This window comes from Choloepus didactylus, chromosome 10 (genome assembly GCF_015220235.1).
Source record: "Choloepus didactylus isolate mChoDid1 chromosome 10, mChoDid1.pri, whole genome shotgun sequence".
NCBI classification, from domain to species: domain Eukaryota; kingdom Metazoa; phylum Chordata; class Mammalia; order Pilosa; family Megalonychidae; genus Choloepus; species Choloepus didactylus.
The window spans coordinates 10696315-10721026 of record NC_051316.1 but is presented as its reverse complement, the minus strand read 5'-3'; the positions used below and the strand labels follow the sequence as shown (position 1 = coordinate 10721026).

At 52.3% G+C, this 24712-nt stretch overlaps 1 protein-coding gene across 3 annotated transcripts in view; it reads left to right on the top strand.

Moving 5' to 3' along the window:
- Nucleotides 1-24712, top strand: part of LOC119505003 (serine/threonine-protein kinase WNK2-like) — a 145351-nt gene that overhangs the window by 35015 nt on the left and 85624 nt on the right. For all 3 annotated transcript variants that reach the window (XM_037797667.1, XM_037797665.1, XM_037797666.1), the window contains one exon: nt 23719-23891. In XM_037797667.1, coding sequence (XP_037653595.1) covers nt 23719-23891 — 173 coding nt within the window. The remainder of the gene's footprint in view (nt 1-23718; nt 23892-24712) is intronic.

Here is a 24712-nt window from a genome sequence, read left to right as displayed (position 1 = left end):
GGACACCCTACCTTTTTTGGGGGACCAGGCAGTGCAGTGTGTGGGGTCACTGCTCCCTTGGAGTCAGTGACCGTGACACCGAGCTGAGCAGAGCTGGCTGTGCATTAGATGTGCATGTGCACTGGCTACCTGGTTGTGGACCCCTCACTGAAGAATCAGTGGTGTTGGAGACACCCCAGACACCTGCGCCCTGTGGCTCTCCTGTGGCTCCCCAGCCTGGCCCTGATCATGGGCCTCTGTGCCCACCTGTTGGTGCCTGGCACAGAGGAGACCCCATGAAGTTCCTGCCTGAGGCCACACTGTGGCCAAAGCCCCTGAGAGCCGGCCCCTGGGGTCCTCTTGGGCCTGTCGGTGGGGTCACTCCTTTCCTCTCCAGAGACCCAGGCTCAAGTCCACATAACTGCCTTCTGGGCCAGGGCTTAGAGGACTGAACTGGGGCTTTCCACAGTAGAAGGGGCCAGAATCCCTGCTTCCTGAGCACCCAAGGCCAAGGGGCTGGGCGTTCGCTGCACTGGAGATGTGGGGTGTGCATATGTGCACGTGTCTGCTTTCTGGGGGAGGGCTGGCAGCATGTGTCAGATTGTTACTACCCCCTGGGGTGCCCCCGAGCCTCTGAATGCAGTGCAGGGAGTGGGCAGGGCCTCCGATTGGCAAGGGTTTGGGCCCCTGGTTGACCCCTGCCCCAATTGCCCCAGTGGCAGCTTGGGCTGTTGCATGGTGGCTGTGCCTGGTGGGCGTGGAGGGCGGAGTGTCCTGTCCCGAGTGTGTGTGTGTGTGTGTGTGTGTGTGTGTGTGAGAGCATGTGTGCACATGCTGAGCTGTTGGCCGTCCTGCAGCTGACCCCTGCCCCCCCAGAGCTGTCCTTGGTGGTGGGGGAATGCTAATCACAGCTGACACGTGTCGGGGTGCCACGCAGATCTATCTTTAGGTGTCTCCAGAGTGAAAATAACCACAGCGACAGGGCAGGGGCAGCCCCTTCTAGAAACCAGATATCCCCTGTGGGCAGGTGCATGGGGCAGCCACACCCCCTCGCCTTGTGGTCACTCGGGGTGAGGGCTGACCTGATGACCAGCCTGCTCCTCGGGTCCCAGGGTCCAAGGATTGGAGCAGATGTTGTCCCCTGGGGGGACATCATGCCAGCCTGCCTTGAGAAATGAAAAAGTGCTTACTCATCTCAGCACTGCTCTGTAGGGACACTCTGTGTGTGGGCTCTCTGTCTTTCTGGCACCGGGGCAGGCAGAGGAGCCTGGGTGTGGGAGGGCTGGCTGGCCTTGGGGGTCTCCACTGTCCCCACTTTGACTGGCTTCCTCCTTCCTTGGCAAGGCCCGGGACTCACAGGCAGGGCCCAGGGCTCTGGAGTGCCTGGGCGGTGGCCCTGCTGTCCTCTCCACATCAAGTGCATGTTGGCCTGAGAGAGCAAGGCCCCGGGGTTCTGGAGGGGCCCGAGCACAGGGCAGTCCCCTGCAGTCCCCTGCAGTGGCAGCTTCTGCTCCCCCCTGTCACCCAGCGCCCAGACCATGGTGAGGAGGGTGGCAGGAGAGTGGCTGGGGGTGTCTGGGTGGGCTCCTGCCCTATCTCCCCACCAGGTGCTGGCAGGTGCTCCAAGGAGGGGAAGGCCCCCCAAGGAAGTGGGGGTTTGTTCCTGGGGCGCACGTGTCCTCTCTACTGTTTCCCCCGGACGTGAAGGAATGGCTCATGCTGGCCAGCCCCTGCAGTCCCCTACTTGCCTGCGTGTCACAGGCCCTGTGGGACTGGCAGAGGCAGATGCCCTCTTTGCCAAGGTGCAATGCACATGGATGTTTGTTACCGTCAGCTGTCCGGCTGTCACAGGAATGCCCACTTCTGCAACGGCTGAACACTTGTGGACAGTGAACACGTTCACGCTTCCTCGCCAGAGAAATCTTTTCTTAATGCTCCCAAGTTTACCCTTAGCTCTTACTTGCCTTCATTTAAGAATATTCTCCCTTTGAAAGTTCCTACTGCTCTTTGATAGGAGAAACTCGAGTCCTTCAGAAGGGTGTAAAGTGAAACCTCAGAGCCACCCTGCCTGCTTCCCTCCCCACGGGAGACCCCTCGCTGAGCTGACTGATTCCAGCGTGTGTCCATGTCTGCGTTTTGGGGGCACCAGCTCTGATCGTAACCCTGGGTTCTGCAGGGACAGGGTCCCCAGTTGCTTCTCAACTGTCCGGAGTCTCTGGGTGGCTGTCGGGGGCCCTGCTGATGTGACCTCTCCCTGCTCTTCCACGTTTCTCTCCCCAAACCCCTTGCTGTGCTCCAGCCACCTACCCCAGCATGGACTCTTCGTCTCAACCCTCAGACGGTCGTGCTGTGCCAGTGGCCACTGTGTCCCTGTGCTGTCCCCTGGGTCTTCTCCAGCCTACGTGTCTCTCTAAACGATGGAAACATCCCAGAAGGGCTTTACTCCAAGCTTCACGTCCCTCTCGTCCTTGTACTTGGAGGGACCTGGAAGGACCCAGAAGGATCAGGGGCTGGTAGCTGACTCAGCAGAGCCCTGGCAGAGCCACCTCCCTCCCTGTCCCTGACTGACCCTGTGTGTGGTCTCGTAGTTCCTCCTCAGCTCCCCACAAGCTCCGGAGGGGAGAGGCTGGTGGGGACTCACCCTGACACCCCAGCACCCAGCGTGAGGGCCGGGCCCACGGCAAGGCTTGGCGTTTGCTTGACATGGGAGCTTTTGCCCAGAAAGCTGCCTGTTGTTGAAATCTCCAGATCCGGCATTGGGAGAATAGGCAGACTGGGCTCGCTGAAGAAGAATCTCGGAGCGGCTGCCTCAACTGCCCCTCATGCCCCTCCTTGGGCAGCATGGGGTGGAAGGCTGGGGTGGGTCGAAGCCAAGAAGAGGTCCCCAGGACTCGGAGGGGATCAGGAGCTCAAAGCCAATGGTGTCCAGAAGAGGAAGATCCACATTCTGAGAAGGCTTCGAGGAGATCTGACGTGAATCAGGAGCCCATGGTCCCTGGTACTGGATGAGGAAGATCTTGTGAGCTGAGGGGACCACTGAGGAGACCTGGGAGATGAATCAGGAGTCTGTGATCCATGATGCCAAGAAGAAGATGATCCTGTGTGCTGAGGGGACCACTGAGGAGACCTGGGAGATGAATCAGGAGCTCATGGTCCCTGGAGCTGGATGAGGACGATCCTGTGTGTTGAGGGGACCACTGAGGAGACCTCAGAGATGAATCAGGAGCCCATGGTCCATGGTGCCCAGATGAAGATGATCCCATGTGCTGAGGGGACCACTGAGGAGACCTGGGAGATGAATCAGGAGCTCACAGTCCATGGTGCCAGATGAAGATGATCCTGTGTGCTGAGGGGACCCCTGAGGAGACCTCAGAGATGAATCAGGACCTCACGGTTCATGGTGCCCAGATGAGGACGATCCTGTGTGCTGAGGGGACCACTGAGGAGACCTGGGAGATGAATCAGGAGCCCATGGTCCATGGTGCTGGATGAAGATGATCCTGTGTGCTGAGGGTACCACTGAGGAGACTTTAAGAGATGAATCAGGAGCCCATGGTCCATGGTACCCGGGTGAGGACGATCCTGTGTACTGAGGGGACCACTGAGGAGACCTGGGAGATGAATTAGGAGCCCATGGTCCATGGTGCCCAGATGAGGATGATCCTGTGTGCTGAGGGGACCACTGAGGAGAATTCAGAGATGAATCAGGAGTCTGTGATCCATGGTGCCCAGATGAAGATGATCCTGTGTGCTGAGGGGACCACTGAGGAGACCTGGGAGATGCATCAGAAGCTCATGGTCCCTGCTGCTGGATGAAGATGATCCTGTATGCTGAGGGGACCACTGAGGAGACTTTGGAGTTGAATCAGGAGCCCGTGATCCATGGTGCCCAGATAAGGATGATCCTGTGTGCTGAGGGGACCACTGAGGTGACCTGGGAGATGAATCAGGAGCCCACGATCCATGGTACCCAGATGAGGATGATCCTGTGTGCTGAAGGGACCACTGAGGCTACTTGAGAGATGAATCAGGGGCCCATGACCCATGATTCCCAGATAAGGATGATCCTGTATGCTGAGGGGAACGCAGAGGAGACCTGGGAGATGAATCAGGAGCTCATGCTTCCTGGTGCTCGATGAAGATGATCCTGTGTGCTGAGGGGACCGCTGAGGAGACCTCAGAGATGAATCAGGAGCTCATGGTCCCTGGTGCTGGATGAAGATGATCCTGTATGCTGAGGGGACCTCTGAGGAGACTTCGGAGCTGAATCAGGAGCTCGAGATGAGGGAGAGAATTGAACTTGTATCCCAGGAGTAGGCAGGACCAGACGAAAAGATCCCCCAACCTAGACTAAGTCTGGGTGTTCCCTGAGATCAAGAGGGCCCTACTGAAGGACATCGAAGGGGGCGGGCTGAGTAGGGGTTGTTGAAGAGGGTGGGAGGGGGTTCGGCTGTCTCCCACTACTGTAGACTCTCAGGGACCATGGATGGGATCGGTGACCATGACCTGTGAACTCCTGTGACAGAGGAGTGCAAGGTCAGGCTGTGCTTGGGCTCCTGCCCCGAGTCGGGGGCTGGACTCGCCTTCACAGACCCTCCCGGCCCTGGGACCCCTCCTCCCGCACCCTCCCCGCCTGTGGTCTGCCCGACAGTGTTCAGATGTGATTTTCCCCTGGGCTCTGCTTGATTTGAACTTCCACAGTGGGATCTGCGCCAAAGTCCTTCTTTATTTTTGGATGAACTAGTTTTCTTAGTTGCATCCCCATGTATACCTGGACAAAACTTTTTTAGTTGAAACGCCCTGCTTTTCCCCGCAGCAGGCTTTGCCAGCCTGCTTTTCAGCTCACAGATTCTCAGGGTGTTTGAGGCACGGTCCCTGCCCCTGGCCCTCCCGGTGAGGCACAGACAAGGCCCTTCGCTCTCAGCTCTCAGCGCCCCGCATTCAAACACAGGCAAGATGGGGCGCGAGTGCCACTTTCTAGGGCTCGCTGGGGCTTGGCGACCCTGTGGTTCACCCAGGTCAGCGAGCTGGTGTCTGAACCTGGTTAGATGTGAGTGATAGGCAGATCTGAAAAAGCCCCGCTGGAGTTCCTGCCCCAACCCCCAGACCCGTGAATAAGATGAGATGCTGTAGCCTGGTCAGGTCCCACATGTGCAGAAGGAATTGTGCAGAGGTAGGTAAAGTGGCCGATTGGTTGGTTGGCTTTGTGTTCACCAATAGGAGACTGTCTGGTGGGCCTTATCTGGTCACATGGACCTTTGAAAAATGGTGCACTTTCTCTGGCTGGTGGCAGAAGTGGAAGACAGAGCGGTTCAAAGCATGAGGGTGAATCAGGAGCCTACAGTCCATGGTGCCTGGGTGAGGATGATCCCATGTGCTGAGGGGACCCCTGAGAAGACCTGGGAGATGTTGTCAGGAGTTCTTGCTCATGATGCCTGGGTGAAGACAATCCTGTGTGCTAAGGGGACCCCTGAGGAGATGTGGGAGATGTATCAGGAGTTCAAGCTCCGTGGTGCCTGGGTGAGGACAATCCCATGTGCTGAGGGGACCCCTGAGGATACCTGGGAGATGTATCAGGAGCTCATGCTCCATGGTGCCTGGGTGAGGATGATCCCATGTGCTGAGGGGACCTGGGGGATGTATCAGGAGTTCATGCTCATGGTGCCTGGGTGAGGACAATCCTGTGTGCTAAGGGGACCCCTGAGGAGATGTGGGAGATGTATCAGGAATTCAAGCTCCATGGTGCCTGGGTGAGGTCGATCCCATGTGCTGAGGGGACCCCTGAGGAGATCTGGGAGATGTACCAGGAGTTCATGCTCCATGGTGCCTGGGTGAGGACGATCCCATGTGCTGAGGAGACCTCAGTGCCCTTGTGGTGTTGATGGAGGAGGCCTCAAACCAGAGAGCAGCCCCCAGGCAACAGCCAGCAAGGAAATGGGGGCTTCTGATCTACAGCTGCAAGGAACTGAGTTCTGCCAACAGCTGGGATGAACCTAGAAGTGGATTTTCCCCAGCGCCTTCAGATAAGAGCCTAGGGAAGTTGATGCCTTGATTTCTGCCTTGTGAGAGCCTAGGTTGGAGAATCCTAACCAGCCCAACTGTGAGCAGATACATTTGTCCTGTCTAAGCCGCTACATGTGTGGTCATTTGTTATGCAGCAATGAAAAACGAATACCGTGTGCTCCTCTCCCTGAGCTCTCAGCTCTCTGCTGGATTTCCCCCAGGCCTCCTTGTCCTGACACCATTCTTAAGGAAAGCCTCCGAGCTCCTCAGTCTCTAGGACAGTTGACTTGAACTTTGCTTCCATCTCTGAATGGCAGCCTGTCATCTCCTGTGGTTGCCATGCCTGGTCCCCAGGGAGTAGAAAATTCTGGGCTCCCACCGGATGGACTTTACCCATAGGGGACCAGGTTTCTTTCAGCTTCTTTTACCAGACTGCATAAACACAGAAGAATAAGTAAAAATTCCAGGCATTGCATGGGGTCACAGCTTCAGGAGGAGTTTGATCCATCCCGGGAACTGGCCTCCACTCCTCCTCTCCTCCCTCAGCTGTCTCCATCCTCAGGCTGTCTGAGATGTCCCAGAAGGAACTGCATCCTTCCAGAGCTGGGTCCAGGGATCCTGACCCCATGTTTCCAGCTGAAGCCCGGGGTGTCCTTCTGGTCTGTTGAGTTGAGATACACGGCCTGGAAATGCAGTGGAACTGGCTTGGGGCTTGTCTCTGCTCCATCTGGGGTGAGCCAGGGCTGTGGTCTGGGGAAATACGGTCGCCATGCTCCAAGGTGCCTGGGTGAGGATGATCCCATGAGCTGAGGGGACCCCTGAGGAGACCTGGGAGATGTATCAGGAATTCATGCTTCATGGTGCCAGGATGAAGATGATCCCATGTGCTGAGGGGACCCTTGAGGAGACCTGGGAGATGTATCAGGAGCTCACGGTCCATGGTGCCTGGGTGAGGACGATCCCATGTGCTGAGAGGACCCCTGAGGAGAGCTGGGAAATGTATCAGGAGCTCACGGTCCATGGTGCCTGTGTGAGGACGATCCCGTGTGCTGAGGGGACCCCTGGGGAGACCTCAGTGTCCTTGTCATCAGAAAAAGAAGGTGCAGAGACCACCGGGGTCCCCTCCACCTAGGCTTCAGCGTGGGGCATGGCCTGGCACCTGCTGACCTCAGGACTAGGCGTCTGCTGTGTGGGGACAGGCTTGGCTTCGCTTCTTAAGAAGTCCCATCCCACCCCCACCCCAAATTTAAAATGGGTTTGGCTATTCTTGGTGTATGAATTTTAGGGTCAGCTTTATTTAAAGAAACGCTCTTGGGGATTTTGACTTTGCAAATGCATTTAGGCAGAACCCATGTAGCTCAGAGTCTTCCATAAACAAAGGACAGACCATGAGGTGTTTGTGTGTGTCTGGGATTTAGGTCTTCTTGTAAGTGTCACTCTCCGTAAAGTCTTGCACATGTTTTGTAGTTGCTTCTCCAGGGGACCCCAGTTTTCCTCACACAGGCACCATGGAGCATTGACCTTCTGATATATCTCCCAGGTCTCCTCAGGGGTCTCCTTAGCACATGGGATCGTCCTCACTCAGGCACCATGGAGCATGAACTCCTGATACATCTCCCAGGTCTCCTTAGGTGTCCCCTTTGCACATGGGATCATCCTCACCCAGGCACCATGGAGCATTGACAATGGAGTTTTCTTCAAAAGAAAACAAAAGGATGCACTCCATGTGTCCGTGTCTCCCAAGGGACCTGAGGGACCTAAGGGATGTCTGTGCCTGAAGGGTCACTGAGTCTGTCTGTCTGGCATATTAACCCTGTCCTGGCCAGGAAGTCCCCTGTGCATCTTGCCCCCCAGCCCTCCATGCTGAGTGGCAAGGGTCACAGCTGTGTTGCTCTCTAGACTGGGGATCCGTCCACCTGCCTCTGTCCTTCCCCCCGTCCATCCCTGGGGGTCTTGCGAGCCTGGCCCAAGCACGTGGTGAGGGCGATTTTCAGGGTTGGGTGTTCGATGGAAAGAAAGTGCAGGAGCAGGAGGCCCCTCCGTCTCCGTCCCGCTGCCTGTTGGACGTGACTCTGCCTGCTGGGTGCTGCCTGACTCAGCTCCTAGAGAAGAGGAGCAGTCCCTGCAGGTGGAGGAGGGGTGTGCATGGCGGGGAGCACCGAGCTCTGGCCGTGGACCCCGTCTGATGACGTCATGCCAATCCACCTGGTCCCCACGCCACATCATAGATGACAAATGACAGCAGGATGGGCGGCTTGTCTCAGAGGGCCGCGTGTGTCACGTGCGAGTTGTCTGTGATTCCTGGAAGGAGCCACATGGTGGAAGAAACCCTCAGGATGGGGGCTTCCGCTGGCCAGAGGTGGGGACGTGAGGTGAAATCAGTGTCGAGTAATTTGCATGGCAGAGGTGGGCCAGGCCAGTTTCATCAAGGGATGCTCAATCTTGGGGGCTGTTCTGGTTTGCTAATGCTGCTGTTATGCAAAATGCCAGAAATGGATTGGCTCTTATAAAGCAGATTTATTAGGTTACAAAATTACAGTTCTGGGGCCATAGAAATGTCCAAACAAAGGCATCAGCAAGAGGATACCTTCACTGAAGAAAAGCTGATGGCGTCCAGAACACGTCTGAAGGCACATGGCTGGCTTCTGCTGGTCTTGGGTTGTGTTTCAGCTCCTCTCTCAGCTCCTGTGCATGGTTGCTTCTTTCTCTCTAAGTGTCTGGGGGTCCTCTCGTAGCTTCTCCAGGGCAAACTCTGGGCTTCATTTCTTAGCTTAGCATCTCCAAACATCCTTCTGTCTGCATCTCCAAGCATCTCTTAGCATCAGCAAGCATCTGGGTCTGGGTCGGCTCCTAGCTTCTCTCTTAAATACTCCCGGTGAACTAATCATGACCCACCTTGAATGGGTGGGGCCACACCTCCATGGAAATAATTTAATCACAAGTACCATCCACAGTTGGGTGAGTCACATCTCCATGGAAACACATAATTAAAAGATTCCACCCTAATCAAAAGACTAATAAATCTGACCCCAGAAGATTATATTAAAAAACATGGCTTTTCTGGGGGATATAATCTATCTAAACTGTCACAGGAGCATTTGTCTGCAGATGTCTCCCCACAAACTGCTTATTAGTTGTATGAGATAGAGATGTGACAGAGCCATGCAGACAGGGCCATGGTGTGGTGGGTTTGGGGTGCATCACGGTGTGTGTGGGGGTGCCCAGGAGTGTGGGGTCCCCACACCTGGCCACTGGCATCTCCCAGTGGCCCAGAAATCACAGGTAACTGGAGAGACTGGATGAGCAAGCAAGTGGGACAACTGTTGGCATTAGCTGCAGTTGGGAACATTTCCAAGTAAAAAGTCTATAAAACTTGCGGGGTTGACCTAGAACTCCGACAACAAACACACAAAAAAGAAGTAAGGGGTGCCCTCAGCCTCTCCCGCTTTTGGTGGCTGCAGATCACAGGCTTTGGGGTTCTTCAGAAGCTTCCGGAACACCTTGTGGAGCAGCCCGAGGCTCCCGGCAGCCGACTGCCTGGGTCCAGTCCGCAAGGACAGCAGCCACGCTGACCTCTCTACATCCTGGGTGAAGCAGCAGCTGGCAAGCTGTCCTCGAGGGGTGTGTGTGTGTGTGTGTGTGTGTGTGTGTGTGTGTGTGTGTGTGTGTCTACACCTGTGGTCAGGGTACATGTGTTTTCCCTCTGCAGATTTCTCGCCTCTGATTGTGTCCACGCAGCCCACTTGGTGATGGCAGCTCCCTCCTGCGTGGGGTGAGGCCCCAGATCTCGGCCTGCCCTGGGGGAGCCCCAGGCCCTGTCCCTTCCCTTCGTTCAGCTGGATTTGCAGCAGCTGACTCCACCTGCCATCTCCCTGTCTTCCCAAGCCCAGCTCTCCTCTCTGTTCTCGTGCCGCCTCCCCCAGAAGCCCTTGCTCCCTTCACCGTGTCCCCCCGATGCCCCTCTCACAGCGCCCGCACTGTCTTCCCAGATGCCCTGCACACCCACTGTCCCTGCTCACCTGGGAGCTGTTTCAGGGGCAGGGTCTTTTTCTGATAGTGGATAGGGGCTTGGAGAGCGAAAGGGTGGGGACAAGCGTGGGTGATGCTGTGCAAGGGAGCTTGCAGGTGGGTGCAAGGTGTGCAGGCCACAGGTTGGAGGGACAGAGTGGGGGGCCAGGCACGGTGGCCCAGCAGAGAGAAGCTGGGGAAGGAGGACACAGGGCACAAGAAGTTGGAGATAGGGCGGGTTAGTGAGGGGACAACTTGGTCCTGCCCACCCACTGTGGGGGCAAAGGCCAGGAGCATGGGGGGTGAGGGGGTGAGCCAGCCGGGGTCCCAGGGGAGCGAGAGCAGGGAGGGGGCATGTCTCCTGTCCCCTCAAGGTGGGCTCGGACACAGCAGCCCTGCTTAGCCTGTTTGGGTGCAGCCCGTGCAAGAGCTGTCCCAGGCCCCGGGCAGCCCTTCGCTAGATCTGGGGGACTGGTTTGCTCCTTTGGGCCTCAGGTGCACCGTCTGTAAGATGGGCAGCACTGCGTGCATCTTCGGGACAGGGCCTGAGGGGTGGCCTGGGAGGATGGGGCCAATCCTCCCACCCGCTGTGAGCGTGGTTTGTGGGATGACACCTGTGTTCAGAGCTGTCCCCTGCTCACCGGGTGACGTGCTGATGGAGGAGCCTGCGGCTCAGGCAGCGGTGGGTGGCACAACCAGGCCTCGGGGGCTTCCCCGGTGCTCCCTCCACCAGCCGCTACAGCGGTCTGGGTTGGAAAGGCAGGTGTCAATTCCGGGTTCCCTGGTCTCTGCTGGACAACTGGGCTCAGGCAGGCGATGTCAGTGCCATGATGTGTGCTGGGGTCCCAGCAGCTGCTCCAGGCTGGGCGCCAGAGCGGGCGTCCCAGGCTTCTTTCGGGGTCAGCATGCCCTGGTTAGGTATCACTTCCCCTCACACAGGTTTGGAGGGACAGGGGCCCGAAGGGCATCCTACCCCATCTCCCCCCAGGACAAGAATCCCTGCTCCCTCACAGCAGCGGGGCTTGGGTGGCTGAAGGTGATTCCTGCAGGATGAGGAGGTTCTCATGGTTGAAGGTGTTTCCCCAGGGGGTGGAGGTTCTCCTGGTTGAGGTGTTTCCTCAGGGGGTGGAGTCCACTGGGGTCGTGTGGTGGGGCAGCCTTCCTGCACCATCCTACACCTTGCAAGGGGCTGCACCAAGAGCCTGCTCCCCTGGCCGAGGGCTTGATCTGGTGAGCTCAGTGCTGAGAGAATGCAGACACGCTGCTGAGACCCAGGCCACATCCAGGCTGGTTCCTGGGCTACATGGGCCACCGGGTGGGTGGGCAGTGGTGGCTCTGGGCCGTGCTGCAGAGCAGGGCCAGGCGTGGCTTCGATCTGCACCTCCCAGATGCTCGCCATGATCACATGTACCTCGTGAGCATCTGTTAATGACAATTAAATACCATGGCAAATCAGTTCCTCAGTCGTTTTGGCCACCCTTCAGATGTGGGGCCGCCCCGTGTGGCTCGGAGCTGTCATATTGGATGGCACTGCTGAGGAACATTCTAGCTGCTTTCTCTCCTAGGCCTGGCTGGGTAGCATCTCTTCTTTTTTTCCTACCCCTGTCAATGAGGAAAGCGACGAATCTTTTTTTGTTTTTTGTTTTCCTTAGAGCACCTGTAGGTTTACACAATAATCACGTAAAAAGTCCAGAGTTCCCACATTACCCCACCCTCACTGTTTTCCCTATAATTAACATTTTGCATTAATCATGATACGTTTTTTTTTTTTTTTACAATTGATGAAACAATATTATTTTAATTATATTTTTAACTCTAGTACGTAGTTTACATTGTTTCACTTTTTACATTGTAGAGTTCTGTGGGGTTTTTTTCTTTAATTTTTATTCTGCTAATATACGTGACCAAAAATTTCCCATTTTAACCACTTTTAAGTGTATAATTCAGTGCTATTACGTTCACACCGTTGTGCCACCATCACCACTTTCTATGACCAAAGGTTTTCCATCACCCAGACAGAAACTCTGCACCCAGTAAGCATTTAACTCCCCAGAGAGCATCTTCCTGTGTGTTTGTCCCCGGCACCCAGGAAGACGCTGTCTTGGCCAACACTGACCCGTCCACCACAGGAGCCCTTGAGTCACGGTGCCCAAAGTGGGGTAAGTGTGGCATGCATTTAACAGGCCTCATTGCGTAGCAGCCTCCTTTCCAGTTTGCTAATGATGCCATTATGCAAAATACCAGAAACGGATTGGCATTTATAAAGGGGGTTTATTTGGTTACAAATCTACAATCTGAAGGCCGTGAAAATGTCCAAAGTAAGGCACCAACACAAGTATACCTACACTGAAGGAAGGCCAGTGGCATCTGGAAAACCTCTGTTAGCTGGGAAGGCATGTGACCAGTGTCTGCTGGTCCCGGGTTGTGTTCCAGCTTCTCTCTCAGCTCCTGTGTGTTCTTCACAATGTTGCTCTTGGGGTGTTTTGTCCTCTCTTAGCTTCTCCGGAGCAAAGTGTCAGCAAAAGTCTGCTTTCAATGGCCATCTCCAAAATGTCTCTTTTGGCTGCAGCACTGAGCTCCTGTCTGAGCTCTTATAGGGCTCCAATGATTAAATTCAGAACCATGCTGAATGGACGGGGCCACACCTCCATGGAAATTATCCAATCAGAGTCATCACCCACAGTTGGATGGGTCACATCTCCATGGAAACAAACCAATCCAAAGGTTCCAACCTATTCAACACTAATATGTCTGCCCCCACAAGATTGCATCAAAGAACATGGCATTTTTAGGGGACATAATACATCCAAACCGGCACGTGTGGCATGCATGTAACAGGCCTCCTTCTGCAGCAGCCTCCTTTGATCCCATAGCCAGGTTCTGGGGTTTGGACTATTACCAGCCATTTCATAGGAGGGAGGCCGAGCTCCAAGAGGTGGAGATGTTTGCTCACAACCACCAAGTAAGGCCTGGATTCTGTCTGTCATCGCAGTGCCTCACGCCGTGTTGGGGATTGACCCCCGTCCCCACAGAAGGCCCACCTAGGTCTTACTCTGTGTTCCTGTGAGTCTGATCCTGTGTGTGAATGGGACCTTCGGAGACTTTATTATGACGTCAGGTGTCCCCAAAGTGAATCAGGGTGGGTTTGGTTTGTCTGGAGTCCTCCTATAGCTGAGGACATATGGCCACAGTTGGTCAGGAGAAGCCAGAAACCGGAGGAAGCCAGCGGTAGGGGATGATGGAGCCAGATGGCCGTGTGACAGAGGCAGAGGGGCGTTTCTAAGCCGATGAACCCCAAGGAGCCCCAGAATGCTGCAGACATCACATCAGAGAAGAGGAGTGGCTTGTCGAGCCCTTGATTTTGGAATTCCAGCCTCCAAAACTGTGGGGCCATAACTTACTGTGCTTAAGTCAACCGGGGTGTGGTGTTTGTCACAGTGGCCCTGGTGAGCTGAGACACACCAGCTTGTCCTGCGTCTGACAAGTGTCCTGATTGCTGAGCCTGTTTAAGGCAGGGCCGAGGGATGAGAATAAGCAGCAGCAATGCAGGCGGAAGGTTTCGGGGCAGTGTCTCTCTGCGTGGACTGACAGGTCTTCCCAGGATGTCCCTATTTTGGACTGGTTTTATCGTGGGCTGCCCCAGTCTCCCACGGCCAGCGCGAATAGACAGACCAGAGACTAGTGCACAGAAAGGTGGAAACACGAAGCAGCTGACCGGCCCATGTACCACGGAATCTGGTGCATGTGCCGGGTGCTGGGCTTTGAGCACCCCAAGGCCCTTGAGGGGGCAGCACCGTGGGCTGTGTGTGTATGTGAAACTGGCTGCAGCCTCAGGGCTCTCTGACCCAGCTGGGTTTGAGTTGGGATGAAGCAAACTTCCATGAGGTGGTCTGCAAGCTGCACGAGGTCTTGAGCTTCCTGGGAGGGGGCTCTGTGTGGGCAGGGACATGGGCTGGCTTCTCGGCATTGGTGGCCTTGTGGGCACATCCCTGAGGGGGATGCAGGGGACAGTCCTGTCTGCGTGGGACCCCCGCCACCCCAGCCCTCACAGCCCGGCCTCTCCTTCCCTTCAAATGCACCTGCACCATGCACGTGCACGGGAGCAAATCATGTCCTTAAATTTAACCCGTTCTTGTGGGTGGGACCTTTTGGTGAGGCTAACTCCAGTTGAGGCCTGCCCTGGGTGGGTCTTCATTCACTTACTGGAGTCCTTTATGAGAGGATGAAAGAGAGAGACAGAACGGAAACTGAGAGAGGGCACACGCGGAAGCCACTGAAGCCAGAAGCTGGAAGCAGAGAGACCCGGGAGAGACCCGCAGACGCCGCTGTGTGGCAGAGGAGTCCGATCGCCAGCAGCCTGACTTCAGGAAGAAGGTATCGCCATGATGATGCCTAGATTTGGGCATTTTCACAGCCCTAGAACTGGCAGTTGTGAGCAAATAAATCCGCGTTGTAAAAGCCAGCCCGGTTCTGGTGTATCGTGTTTCAGCCGCTTTAGCGTCCGAGAGCACTGCTGGGTGGTGACGGCATCCCATTGGCTCTCCACGACTCCTCTGTCTGCACCAACGATGGCGGGTGACTGATGGGCCTGGGGCCTGGGCTGGGAGGAGAGAGGACAGAGGCCTCTAAACCTGACCCACCAGTGTGACCAGGCCAGGGACAAGAAGACAGGGTCTCCCCATGCCCATCTGTGACCTGCAGCTTCCTGACCTCCCCCCCAGCCCTCCTCTCAGGGTGGGCCTTGCCCGGTGTGAAAACCTGATGCTGGACCCAGGGAGGGAGGGTCTGCAGATGGGGTGCCTCCACTGGCTGGGGGCAATGCATCCCTGCAACATGGGCAGCTCCCAGTTTGCATGTGTCCTAAGCGAGCTGCCAGCCACACGTCACAAGTAACTTCTGATGATCGAACATATGCTGCAGACCAGTCTGTTTTAAAAGCAAAACAAGACTTTTTATTTTGAAAGGACAGTTGCAAAAATAGTGCAGAAGCCACACATAGAACTCCAAGGTATTCCCTCCACCAGACAATCAGACTTCCCAACTCTTTGCATTGTGTCACATTTGTACCAAACCTCCCCCCAGTCCTTTCTGCTGTCAGCAAGGTTTTCTCGGAACTCAAACATGCATGAAACAGAAAGTGCACACAGCTGTTGAATGTAGGGTTTCCTGTCAGTCCAGAGATGGGGCATGCTCACACGTGGGTGCATGAGTTAATTGTGCAGAAAGTGTCCTCCAGCTCCGGAGGAGATGCATTTGCAGTAAAATTTGCTATCTCTTTGTTTTGATCAACTCCATATAATAGCTTGTAATGGTAACTCAGTCCAGAAGAGAAAAAAAATTGGCCCCAGTGGGGAAATTTTGGGTTGCCTATATGTTGCTACAATAAAAGTTCAAAGCAAAAAACACTAGGAAAAAAAATTTGCTGGAGAAATGAATATTTGCCACTGACCTGGTCCTCTAAGGACAGGCTCTGGGACAATCAGAAGCCATAATTAGATATGATTTCACTTATGTGAAATACCTAGAATAAGCCAAGTCAGAAGGACAGAAAGTAGAACACAGGTTATCAGGGGCCAGGGGAATGGGGGGAGAGAACGGAGAGTTATTGCTTAATGGGTACAGTGTTTCTGATTAGGGTGATGCAAAAGTTTAGTTCACAGGTGGCAGAGAGGGTGGCTACCAGTACAGCGTCACAGATGTAATTAGTGTCACCGAATTGTACACGAGAGTGGTTAAAATGAGAAACTTTGTCTTGTGTGTATGTTACCACGATAATAAGAAATGTTTGACCCTCAGAGAAAACCTTATGATCACAGGATATAAAAAAAATTAAGTTCTATCAAGCTGATTTAATGGCATAGAAGGATGGCGGGGTGGTTGAAAGAGGTTTTCGAGAGAAACTGTTTCAATAGGCAAATAGGCAAGAATGCAAACAATTCAGAGAGAAGGGGACGAGGTTCAGGATGCATCCATTTGTGAGTTTTTATAAACAGTTGTGTTGGGTATCAAATTACTCCGGTATTTTGATTCTTTGGGAAACATTTAAAAGAGTACTGTGTGCCCAATTTATTTAAAAAGTCAGTGTTGGCAAAATACTGGAAGTGATGTGCTTTGTGGCTGTTTACACTTGTGATGACATGTTTGGGAAACCCACTTTCTTCCCCAGGTAAGGGCACCTGGTTTTTTGGGCTTTTTCCGCGGAGTTGCAAGTTTGATGTCGCGATGAGAAGAGGATGGAAAGTGCTGGAACTTCTGCCCACCTCCGAGACCTTCGTTGGCACGTTTTATTCTCAGGATGGATCCGTGGGTTTGTCGAGACTAACCCACGCTGTGTCCTGGGCCCTGAGAGCTTTCCTTTCTGGGCAGACGTCATCTGTGCGTCCCTGGCCAGGTCGGGACGTTTTTATACGGTTCCCGCATGAGAATTTTTTCCCCATCTTAATAACGAAGCCTGTCTTTCAACGTGAATTAGAAAGGATCTATGTCTGCACACCTGCAATGTCACATATTTTATGAGGCTCAAAAAAATAGTTGAGTTTATTTGACAGACTGCAGGCAGTGTCCAAGGTGGTTTGTGGAAGCTGAAAGTTTGTCGACATCGCCCAGCTGTTGACCCCTGTCTCTTGCTGGCCCATGGGGGTGTCAATTGCTGACAGTTGGACATAAACACAGCTTCATGGAGCTGGCAACTTCCTCTGCTCCTTCTCCAACTTGGGGCCTGTGTGCAAACCAGAAATAGCTGTGGCTGCTTCGGGACTGCCTGCTCGGCCTGTTTTCTCGTGTCTCACGGAGGCTTTGAGGGGTGCAAAGAGGCAGGGTCCTTGGGGCATGGTGTGGCCTGTGGCTGGGGAGTGGGGGGCGTCCTGCTGTGCCCAGAGCAGGGTCTATGTACCCTGTGAACCTGCCTCACTGTCTCCCGGTGTGGAGTCCCCTATACGGGCAGAAAATCCTCTTGCCTTCCACCCTCTCTGTGCCCAGGACTGTCCTTGACAGAATCTCCAAGCCTGCTCATATTTTGTCATGCTAGCCAGATGCAGCTGGAGAGCCGTTTCAAACCAGGCTTTGTCACCCCAGGACTTCTGTGCTCTGCCATTTGTGCCTGTGTGCCTGTAGGGTTGCCCCTTGCAGGGGGTGGGTTCGTGGGCCTTGGCTGAAAGAAGAACCCTGCAGAAACCCCGGAGAGGGGCTGTGTGCTGGGGGCGGGGAGGGGTTGCACGGCTTGGGGGCCGCAGCCCAGCAGGCCTGTTCCCCAGCACAGGGCCCCCGGGCTGGCCAGCTGCTAGGTTGGAGGCTTCTCTGCTCCTCGGGAGGGTGAAAGAAGTCCCAAGGGTGCTCTCCCTGCTGTCCTGGAGGGCTGGAGGGGCCCTTTGGAGCCTGGGCTGGCTTATTTGGGTGGCCTCAGTCCCTCCTTTTCTCCAGAGGCCCACCCGGACGGCCTCACCTGTCTGCAGCCACCTGGGCCTTTATCCTGGAGGAAGTGAGAGCCAACTGTGCCTCAGAACATTTTTCTCCTTTATAATCTGATTCATTTTCGCCCTCTTTGAGGGGACAGAAGCACTAATTGGGCAGCACCTGTGAGATGGGAATCCGTACCCAGTGACCTCCCCTCTTGTTTGGTTGGTGTTTTGGGGGTGAATCGTTCTCCCTGGCAGTGTTGGAGAAGCAGCGAGAGGCTGCCTCCTTCGGAGCCAGAGCTTTAGAAAAATGCAGTTCTCGTAGGATTTGGAAATCTTCCTATAAGGGATTATGTGCCTTCTTTTTTGCCCTTGCTCCTTGACCTTGAACAACATTGGTGCATTTCTTAATCCATTTATTCCAAGAATATTTACAGTGTACCAGGTGCTGGGTTTTCTGCCTTCCTGGAGTGGAAAGAATAGAGCAGACACGGGTGACAGCGAACGGGGCGAGTTAGTTGTCTGCGGCAGAAATGGGGCCTTGTGTCCTGCAGGTTGGCTCTGGGGACGCCTTCAGGGGAGGAAGTCGTGTGTCATGTGGTCCAGTAGATAGAATTTAAAATAAAGCCCTCGAAGTTTAGAGTCACGTATGTCATGGGAAGGAAAGCTGGAGGTTAAAACATGGGAATGTATAACACAGTGAATCTTCTGGTGGACAGTGACTGCAATTAACTGTACAAATATTAAAAAGCTCTTCCATTAACAAATGTATGACACTATTACGAGGAGTTAATAATAGAGGGATATGGGGGAAAATGTACCTATTGCAAACTACGGACTATAGTAATTTGTTAATATTCTTTCATCAACAGTAACAAACGTACCACACCAACACTATGGGTCAATAATGGGGAGGGATAAGGGGTATGGGATGTTTTAGTTTATTTTTCATTTTTATTTCTTTTTCTGGGGTAATGAAAATGTTCTAAAATTGATTATGGTGATGAATGCACAACCATGTGATGACACTATGAGCCAGTGATTGTATTCTTTGGATGGATTATATGGTGTGTGAATATATCCCAATAAAATTGCATTAAAAAAAAAATAAAGCCCTCTTTCCCCTTCCTACCTCCATCTCCAGGCCCACTTCCAAGAGGCAACCATTGTTAACAGTTTCTGACTTCAGTTCTTCTATGTGTATTTTGATTTATCAACTTTATTCAGTGTCCACTGTGAAAAATGAAGTGTGTAGCCTCAGGCCCAGGGACATCCCTTTACTTCTTAATTTTTGTTAATTCTGTTATTTCTAATGTTCTCATTTCCCCCCTAAAACTGCAATGAAATCTTTTGTACTTTGCAGGTGGTTGGTTCTAAAATGCCAGCAGAGATGACTTATAAGTGATTCTGTAAGTTGCCTCTAGAATCATGTACAGTGAACTAACCCCACAGAAAAGTGATTGTCCTTGAAATTTTGTTGCCCACAGAAGGCAGGTGAGCCTCACACCTTCCGTTCCTTCACAGTCAGCAGAAGGTTGGCTCTGCACCCACCTTTTTGTTTCGGTTTGTCGTGTTTTGTTGGAATGCTTCTCCCAGTAGCTTTTTTTCATCTAGGGTGCATGGGATGTCAGCTTTGAGTTCTCACATGTCTGAAAAATCTTTTTACTCGGCATCCCTTTCCCCCTGTTTTGAATGCATTTCCTACTGGGTTTAGAATTTTAGCTTCCAAGTCGGAACTTCAAACAGCGCTGCCCTGTCTTTTGGCATGCGGTGGTGCCGATCGGACTCCAGAGCCTGTCTGGACCTCTTCTTTTGCAGATATGATCCCTGGTTTTCTGAAATTTCACTGGAACAGGTCTAGAGATGGGTCGTTTTTCAGTTTGTTCTGATCTGGAGTCAGCAGGTCCTTTTATTCTAAATAGTTCTCTTTTCAGCTCAAGAAAATTCTCTTATCTCTGTATTCGTGGCGTGGAATCTGGTCTCTCCTTGTTACACACTCGATTGGTGGTTCTTTCACATCTCTTAAGATTTCCCTCATCTTTTCTTCCATTCCCATTTGGTTTGAGATGTTTCCTCTTTTTTTAAAATCCATTTTTAAAAATTGATGTATAATTTACATATGGTTAAATGCACAGGTCTCAAGTGTACAGTTTGATGAGTTTTGGCAGATGCGTACACCCTCTGCTGTGATTGACAGTGTTGCCATCTCACCCCAAAGTTCTCTCAGGCCCCAAACACACAGCTCCTGCTTCATCCCTGGTCTAGTTTGCTAATGCTGCCGGAATGCAAAACACCAGAAATGGATTGGCTTTTATAGAAGGGGGTTTATTTCATTACACAGTTATAGTCTTAAGGCCATAAAGTGTCCAAGGTAACACATCAGCGATCGGGTACCTTCACTGGAGGATGGCCAATGGTGTCTGGAAAACCTCCGTTAGCTGGGAAGGCACGTGGCTGGCGTCTGTTCAAAAGTTCTGGTTTCAAAATGGCTTCCCCCCAGGGCGTTCCTCTCTAGGCTGCAGTTCCTCAAAAATGTCACTCTTAGTTGCTCTTGGGGTGTTTGTCTTCTCTTAGCTTCTGTGGAGCAAGAGTCTGCTTTCAACAGCCGTCTTCAAATTGTCTCTCTTTGCAGCTCCTCTCTTAGCTCCTGTGCCTTCTTCAAAGTGTCCCTCTTGGCTGTAGCAAGCTCGCTCCTTCTGTCTGAGCTTATATAGTGCTCCAGTAATTTAATTCAGACCCACCCTGAATGGGTGGGGCAACATCTCCATGGGAATTATCCAATCAGAGTCATCACCCACAGTTGGGTGGGTCGCATCTCCATGGAAACACTCAAAGGATTACAATCTAATCAGCACTGATACATCTGCCCACACAAGATTACATCAAAGATAATGGCGTTTTTCTGGGGAACATAGTATATACAAACTGGTACAGTTCCCAACAACCAGAGGCAGGCATTATTCTGAGTTCCATCTCTGTATGTTTGTTTTGGCTTCTCTAGAGTTTCACATAAATGGCACCGTGCTGCACTCATGTTTCACGTCTGGCTTCTTTCATTCAGTGTGTTCTTTTGATATTTATCCATGTGTTGCCTGAAGCAGGCATGTGTTCCTTCTTATTGTCGAGTAGCAGTCCTCTTTGGATGTACCATACTTTGTTTTTTTATTCACCTGATGACAGACATTTCCATCTGTTTCTAGTTTTGGGCTATTACGAATAAAGCTGCTATGAGAATTTGTGTTGCATATTTTTGGTGGATATGTGTTTTCATTTCGCTTGGGAGTGGAATTGCTGGGTCCTGGGACAGGTATAAAAAACTGCAAGTGGTTCTCTACCAGCCATGTATGAGAATTTCGGTTGTCCCACATCCTCGCCTACACTTAGTATTACCAGTCTTTTAAATTTAGCCCTCCTGGTGGGTGTGAAGTAGTACCTAATTGTGGTTTTAATTTGCATTTCCCCCATGACTAATGGTGTTGAGTAACTTTTCATATGATTATTGGTCCTTTACTTTTTATTGTGAAGTATCATGAAGTTCATGACTATTTAAAATTATTGAGTTATAGGGGTTCTGCATATATTCTGGATGTGAGTCCTTTGTCAGATCTATGTTTAGAAATATTTCCTCCCAGTCTGTGCCTTGATTTGTGTTTTCATACATCATCAGTTTTGATAAGCAGAGCATGTTTCCATTTTATGATTTAGATCAAACATCGAACTTTTTATACTTAACTATTTCATTGGTTTATGGAACCTCTTATTTTTAAAACAGAACTTTTTTTAGTATGGAAATCACAGTTTAAATCTGCAAGAACGCTTTCTTGATCGAAGCTTGCTCTTATTTATGTATAAACTTCTTGAGTCTTTATGAGGAAATGAAGTGGATTTTTCTCAGAGTTGCTTTTTTATCCCTGAGTTACATTTCTTCTGGGTTCGATCATGCAGATGGTTTCTTTTGGTGTTATTTTAACTCTGTGGGTGGCCATCGCTCATCCGGTCCAATTTAGGGGTGAAGGCCTGAGGCCTGTGGGGGGTGGGGGTGGGGGAGGGGAGGGCCCTGGATTTTGGTGGGAGGGAAGTTTGGCTGAATCCGTGCAGCAGCCATTGGTGATTTAATCCCTTGCTATGCTCCTTCCTGAGCTCCCAGGGCCCACTTTTTCTCTCACATTGGATTCTGGGCTTGGACTCCTTTGAGGCCTTCTAGAAGGATCCCCAGGGGTCTTGGCTTGCTTTATTTATTTATTCTTTAATTTTTGAGCTCTGATTCCTCCATCCTTCTATCCAAAATCACCAGCTTTCTGTCTCCCTGGAATTCCCCAGAATTTTGCCATTCTTGTGTTCAGTTGTAGTTATAGTTTCCTTCTAATAATACTTACATTGCTTTTCCGATACATCAGCAAGCCCCTGGGTGGAGGGGAAGCAGGCGTGTGTGGGCTCAGTCTGCCTGCTGAGCCAGAGGCGAGGGGGCGGCACAGAAGGGCAGGATAGGGCGTTATTCCGACTGAGGACGCAGCCCCCATGCAGCGGTGCTTCCAACCAGAGCTGGCGAGCTTGCCAAATGGGAAGGAGGTTGCGTGGCTGGGGCCCATGGAGGCAGAATGTTATCTTGTGAGATGAAGTTAGAAACACACAGAGCTCTTGGGCTGTGTGAGCTTTTTGAGTTTTGTTGTTGTTGTTTGATTGCATATAATAAATAAGCAAAATTCTTTTACCAAAATGTTCAGTATGGAGAGTTGAAAATCATTTAAAGTTTTATTTTTTTAAAATTGACAGCCTGGAGATCTTTGGGTATCAGTCTGAGTATTGGATGGTGAGCATCTGTTGAAGGGTTTTAGGAAAAGAAGTGCCAGGGCCCAGGCTGCAGAGGGCAGGAATGTCGGAAGGTCCTGGGGTGGAGGGGGATTGGCTGGGTGGGTACTGGGGTGGGGGCAGTAGAGGGGCAGTGGCAGGATGTGTTGGGGGTGGGGAGTCTGGGAGGTTGAAGGTTGTTTACACTTCCTGATTCAGGGGTCCCTTCAGTCAGCAGGTGTGAACAGTGTCAGCAGGTGTGAGCAGCCAGCAGGTGTGAACAGTAGTCAGCAGGTGTGAATGGCCAGCAGGTGTGAACAGTCAGTGGGTGTGAACAGCAGGTGTGAACAGTTGGCAGGTGTGAATAGCAGGTGTGAACAGTCATCAGCAGGTGTGAACAGCAGGTGTGAACTATCAACAGGTGTGAAGAATGGTAAGCAGGTGTGAATAGTTGGCAGATGTGATAGTGGTCAGCAGGTGTGAACAGTCAGCAGGTGTAAATAGCTGGTGTTCATGCCTATCAGCAAGTGTGAACAGTGGTCAGCAGGTGTGAATAGCAGGTGTGAACAGTTGGCAGGTGTGACCAGCAGGTGTGAACAGTCCTCATGGACCCCTCGTGGAGTCACACCTGTAGGCACACACTCCCAGGAGTGGATCTCAGCCAGACAATGATGGTGTGTGTTCACTGTTTCCCCTTTATACTCTGGGCTGTGCGTGTGGACCTGCCTCTTTGGGGAGCCTGCTGATCTGGGGTGGTGCCCAGATGGCCCCAGCGTGTAGCGAGGTGTCTGCTGTCTCCTCTGCACCCAGGGCCCCCGGGCTGCTGTGCCCTGTGAATTGTGGGTTTGCGACTTGCTGTCCTGCCCCTGTTCTCACCTCCAGTTTCTGGCACTTGTCAACATCTCCTGGTTGTCTGGTTCCGTTCTGCTCTGGTCTTGAACATGTCATTACAGCTGTGTATGAATTGAAAGTAAACGGATGTTTCATTTCTTTTAAAAAATAGCCAGGAAACAAATGATTGTGGAGGGGACAAAGGCCTTAGAGAGGTTTTTGCACAGCAAGAGGGGTGTGAGTGGCTGAACCTTTCCTGGTTTCCAGGAGCTTCTCTGCTGTGCTCCTGGTTTGGGGGCTCTGGCCTGGGAGGTCGAGGCAGTGGGGCCGAGTGTCGGGGTGCTGGAGGGGTAGCAGCCCCTCTGTGCTGTGTACGAACAGCTCCTACCCTGGACCAGAACCGAGGCTGTTTGCCACTCTGTCTGTCTTACGGCCTGTTGGATTCAGAACATCCATCCAAAACCTTTCTGCTCGACATTTGTGTGCTCTGCTCCTGGGATCTGATGCTGTCTTCGAGGCCTTGGATCTGGGTTAAACTTCCGAAGTTCCTTCCTGGTGTCCTAGTTCTCTACACACTGTGCTCCACAGGGAGCCTGGGAAAGTGGCCTGAGAAGATTCTAACTCATGATCCAAAACTGGCACCCCCGTCGCCCCCTTACATCCCTGGGCTGAGCAGAGCCTTCCTACCGAGTGTGCTCTGTGTTTGCAACCCTAGGACCGAAAGCTCACCAAGCTGGAGAGGCAGCGGTTCAAGGAGGAGGCCGAGATGCTGAAGGGCCTGCAGCACCCCAACATCGTGCGGTTTTACGACTTCTGGGAGTCGAGTGCTAAAGGAAAGCGCTGCATTGTGCTGGTGACTGAGCTGATGACGTCAGGCACGCTGAAGACGTAAGACCAGCGGGGGTGGGTTGGTGGGTGGGGGGTGGCCCCAGCTGGGTTGCTCAGTGTGGTCCATCCCTTTGTATGTGCCTTAGTTTCCTTGTTGCTCAAGCAAATACCATGCAATGGGTTACCTAAACACAGGGAGTTTATTGGCTCACGGTTTGAGGCTAGGAGAAGTCCAAAATTGAAGTGTATGCGAGGTGCTGCTTTCTCCCCTGAATCCTTCGTGCTCTGAGGCTGGTTGCCGGTGATCCTCAGTCCTTGGCTTTTCTGTCACGTGGCAGTGCACGTAGCAGCCTCTTCTCCCTTTTCCTGCAGTCCGTTGACTTCAACTCCTTGCTCCCTGTGGCTTTCTCTCCTTCTGTCTGAATTTCATTCTCTTATAAAGGACTCCAGTAAGATGATTAAAACCCATCCTGATGTAGGTGGGTCCCTATTTAACTGAATTAACCTCATCGTAAAGTCCTACTTACACCGGGTCCACACCCACAGGGATGGATTAACTTTAAGAAAGTGTTTTTCTGCGATACATACAGTGTCAAACCACCCCAGTATGACAAATTGCATGGTCCTCCTGGCCATAAAAAGCCCCCTCCCCAAATGAAAAGAAAAATCAAAGCATCCCAGCTTCTGTCTCGTAGCTTTTGGCTTCCTCAGGCTTCCTGTGACAAATGGGAGCAGCAAAATCTGTTTCCCAGTCCTTCCCCTTTTGTCCGACATATTACCTCTATGTTTTTTTTATTCCTTAGTTTTTTTTTTATTAGGCCATTTGTAGGTGTACAGAAAAATCATGGAAAAGTAGAGTTCCCATACACCCTCTCCCCCAC